The sequence below is a fragment of the Cheilinus undulatus genome, linkage group 17 (genome assembly GCF_018320785.1).
Source record: "Cheilinus undulatus linkage group 17, ASM1832078v1, whole genome shotgun sequence".
In the NCBI taxonomy this organism is placed as follows: Eukaryota; Metazoa; Chordata; class Actinopteri; order Labriformes; family Labridae; genus Cheilinus; species Cheilinus undulatus.
This window is the reverse complement of record NC_054881.1, coordinates 26226109-26230261: the sequence shown is the minus strand read 5'-3', so window position 1 is coordinate 26230261 and position 4153 is coordinate 26226109. Positions and strand designations below refer to the sequence as shown.

The 4153-nt window shown below is 43.3% G+C and overlaps 1 protein-coding gene across 1 annotated transcript; it reads left to right on the top strand.

Moving 5' to 3' along the window:
• Positions 1 to 560: 560 nt before the first annotated feature.
• Positions 561 to 2671, top strand: pgam2 (phosphoglycerate mutase 2 (muscle)). The gene is made up of 3 exons (XM_041811207.1): positions 561 to 1083; positions 1263 to 1443; positions 2181 to 2671. Exons 1-3 carry the CDS (start codon positions 667 to 669, stop codon positions 2348 to 2350), a joined length of 768 nt encoding a protein of 255 aa, XP_041667141.1. The 5' UTR covers positions 561 to 666; the 3' UTR covers positions 2351 to 2671.
• The last annotated feature ends 1482 nt before the right edge of the window (positions 2672 to 4153 follow it).

Here is a 4153-nt window from a genome sequence, read left to right as displayed (position 1 = left end):
CAGCTTCCTCCTGATCTTATGTTTAACCATTGTGATAACAGTAGCTGTGGTACGAGTGACCACAGTAGATGCAGCTTTGGAGGTCAGTTAGTTGTATAATTTCTGTCGCCTGTCTTGGCAGCAGCATGTACAGTAAGAGAAAGCTCATGAATGTGCAGCTGTAACCTGCAGTCATCTAAGCTATGTTTTGGCAACATGTTGCCCACAGTCTCTACTCCTACTCAGTCTTGAATCACACTGTCACTGTCACACTAAACAAATATAAAATTTCCTAAGCAGATAAACTTCTAATAAGCTCCCCCCCGTCAGGGACCATCTCAGTGAAGTGCCTCTCCACAGCCAACTCTGATCTTTACACTTTTGTTCCACAGATCTCAGTTTAAAAGTCATGTTGCTATTTTGGCTTAATGTCTGACCTCTGGCCTTCCCAGTTACCACATGTCCCAGCAGCCCAGAGGAGCTCTGCTTCTATTGGCTGGGCTTGTATGTCCATCACAGTATAAGGGCCTCTTACAGGTGGAATGTAAAGGAGGTCTGCCACTATAAAAAGAGTGTGGCATGCAGGGCCTGGCTCACTGTTGGTCAGCCAGTGTGTGTGTGCACAACTTAGAAGGGCTGAGGGTGCTGTGTTTGGTTTAAGGTAGACCAAGAAGACACACTGTAAAAATGGCTGCTGTCCATCGTTTGGTGATCGTCCGCCATGGTGAGAGTGCCTGGAACCAGGAGAACCGTTTCTGCGGCTGGTTCGACGCTGACCTCAGTGAGAAGGGTGTGGAGGAGGCTAAACGTGGAGCCCTGGCTATCAAGGAAGCAGGCCTCAAGTTTGATGTGTGTTACACGTCTGTGCTGAAGCGCGCTGTGAAGACACTGTGGACCATCATGGAAGGCACAGACCAGATGTGGCTGCCTGTGATCCGCACCTGGCGTCTGAATGAGCGTCACTATGGAGGCCTCACCGGTCTCAACAAGGCCGAGACAGCTGAGAAGCACGGGGAGGAGCAGGTGAAGATCTGGCGCCGTTCCTTTGACATCCCACCTCCACCCATGGACAAGGACCACCCTTACCACAAAATCATCAGCGAGGTAAAACTATGCAGAACTGGAAAGATGCAAAAAAACGTGTTTAATAATTTAGCATAGCCTATTACAGTGATTATCTTCACAAAAGAGACACCAAAGACTCCGTTACTCCTAGACAACTGGTGTAACATCTGTATATTGTTATAGAGTGAAAAATATCCTGTTGTTCCTTCTTTCTACAGTCACGTCGCTACAAGAATCTGAAGCCTGGTGAGCTCCCTACCTGTGAATCACTAAAGGACACCATCGCCCGCGCCCTGCCTTTCTGGAATGACGTTATTGCCCCTGAAATTAAGGCGGGAAAGAATGTAATCATCGCTGCCCATGGCAATAGTCTGCGTGGTGTTGTCAAGCACTTAGAGGGTGAGCATTACAGCCTATGGCTGGACAAAAAGCTGATGAAGACCAGTGTTAATTCCGTTGACTAAGCTATGACTAAAAATGTAAATTGGCTACCATTTTTAAAAAAATTTTGAGTTTTCATTGACTGAACCAGACTAAAACTATAAAGGTTAGAAATGACTAAAAAGTGACTAAAATTAAAGAAGACTTAACGTAAAGGCTAAAGAATGATTTAAAATGTTGATGAAGACAAGATAAGAGAAGAGTTGAAAGTTGAAATAAAACATCACAAAGTATCTTCCTATGCATTTGCATACAAGGCCGGGTCTTACATAATTGCAGACACTCACTCATACAAACACAGTTGTGGGTTATGGGGTCTAAAAATAGCATGTTGGGGACTGTAGAGCTCAGGGACAGGAAAGAGGGTCAGGACCCTGGTTCCCGTTACAGTCACGACCTTTATGTAGAAAGGTTGTACATTTTCAAGGGGTGGCCAGTCATGGATAAGGGACTTCTAAAGCCAGAGAGCTTCAAGGGCAAAAGTAAATGTCAGATAGCTATGATAGGTTGCCTAAAGATAAAAACGATGGTCTTCAGAACTGAAATGAATGCAATCAAGTTTAACAAAGCTGTTTATATTATGCAATATCATTGTCTTTTCTGCCTAGCAAGGCCCCAGACAGTCTGTAATGGTATCGGTTACAACTCTCCTGTTCTGTCTGCTGATCTGCATGTCTGTCTCCCCTTCTTTCCAGGTATGTCTGACGCAGCCATTATGGAGCTGAACCTGCCAACAGGAATTCCAATTGTATACGAGCTGGACGCAGACCTGAAGCCTGTTAAGCCTATGTCCTTCCTCGGTGATGAGGAAACAGTAAAGAAGGCCATGGAGGCCGTAGCAGCCCAGGGAAAAGCCAAGAAGTAAGGCTGCCTTTGAGGCTCAGAGGAGGCAGAAAAACAGACTGTTCCCCCCTCACCTTTTCCCGCCATCCATTTGCCCATCTTTGTAGTCCATTCCAACAGGTTAAATGTTTGATGGCTATTCTGGAGATGAGCCATTTTCAGCACATTAACCCTGTTTGTTTAAAATACACACATAGGGATGACCTGTCCATGAAAGCAGACAGCCGGGCCTCTGTCTTTGCAGCCACATGCCACTCAGCCCTTTTAAATTGTGATCTAGCCCCTATGTTGAGGGCCTCACCATCCTGGCACAACCAAAATAAAGAAACCCTGTTTTTATGTAGGCCTGTGTCTGATTAGTTTTTCTGTCTTATCTGCTCATGTCTCATTCTCCTTTCTTTCTTCAAATTACACTGTCATCCTTATCTATTACTCATTCAGTTTCCCTTTTGGAAATGACTTGTTTCAGCAAAGAGCAAAGGTGCTGTGAAATCTAATCCAGAAAGCAGAGAGGGAGGGAAAAGAGAAACAGCCAGAGACGAGTCAACGGGTTCATCCTGGCAGATTTCCCATGATGCAGGAGAGAGCTTTTGCCTTTTATCCCACACACAGAGAAGCAAAGAACTGTCTCAAGCAGTTAAAAATATCTACTCCAGTCTGACTGACCGATAGACAGATTATCCTTAAGAGCTTAAGATCTTCAACTGGTCTAGCCTTAGGACTCACCTCCACTTTCTTAAGGAGAAATTTCAAACACTCAAATTTATTTTATGAAAAATGTTGCAGTTTAGACCTTAGATGGAACCAAACTGATCACTAAACAGAGAGACAGGACAAAATAAACATCTTTGGAGTGCATCACAGAAGCCCTTCCAGTAATAACATTTGAATTGCTTTCTAGAGATCTGGAGGAGTTAACACATTGTCACAAGAAAAACAACTTTGCCATACCAAGATATTGAGGTAAATAAGTTCAGGTCTTGTGAAAATAACCAAAATGTATTTGTTGTCATGTCAAAGTGTTGTAAAATAATACGTGGATGCATGATGGCTTAGGGCTTCAGTACATCATGGACTTTTTGCCATTATTTTTTTTCCCAGGCACAGCTTTGTGACCCTTTTTTGGGTCCCAACCCACCAGTTGAGAACCACTACATTAGACCATCAACCTGCCACTGTGTACATTAGTAGTTAGTGAACTACCCTTTCATAGTGATGCATTCTTAGACACTTGGTTTTTTAAACAAGTAACTTAAGTAAATCAGGTTCCTTTAGCTTATATGGCCAAGGAGTACAACTATCTTGTTTATAATAAGTGTTTATAACAGACACTTTTATCAGGAAACTGTTAGTTCAACTCAGTCTTTCTGTGTAAAATTGATGTTAGTTTTTACAATTTATTTTTAAGAACTTTCATAATAAGGTTTGCTCACTGTATTTTAATGGTCTCATATCCTTTTTTAGTATCAGCCGTGGTTTTGGCATTGGGACTCTCCCATGGATGCCATTTTTGCCCAGTATTTTTCTTACAGTTTAGTCCTGAACACTGACCCTAACTGAGGCCAGTGAGGCCTACAGTTCTTTGGATGTTGCTCTGGGTTCTGTTGTGACCTCCTGGATGAGTCGTCGTTGAACTCTTGGAGTCATTTTGGTTGGCCAATCACTCCCGGGAAGGTTCAGCACTGTTCCCAGTTTTCGCCATTGTGGATAATGGCTCTGACCGCGGTTCGCTGGCATCCCAAAGCCTTGGAAATGGCTTTGTAACCTTTTCTAGACTGGTAGATTTCAATCACTTTGTTTCTTATTTGTTCTTGAATTTCTTTGT

Bases quoted from the DNA above. Each gene is read 5' to 3' on its own strand.
- pgam2 (XM_041811207.1), top strand. From the start codon at position 667: ATGGCTGCTGTCCATCGTTTGGTGATCGTCCGCCATGGTGAGAGTGCC. The intron at 1,084-1,262 runs GTAAAACTATGC...TTCTTTCTACAG, and splicing joins ACCACAAAATCATCAGCGAG to TCACGTCGCTACAAGAATCT. The intron at 1,444-2,180 runs GTGAGCATTACA...CCTTCTTTCCAG, and splicing joins TGTTGTCAAGCACTTAGAGG to GTATGTCTGACGCAGCCATT.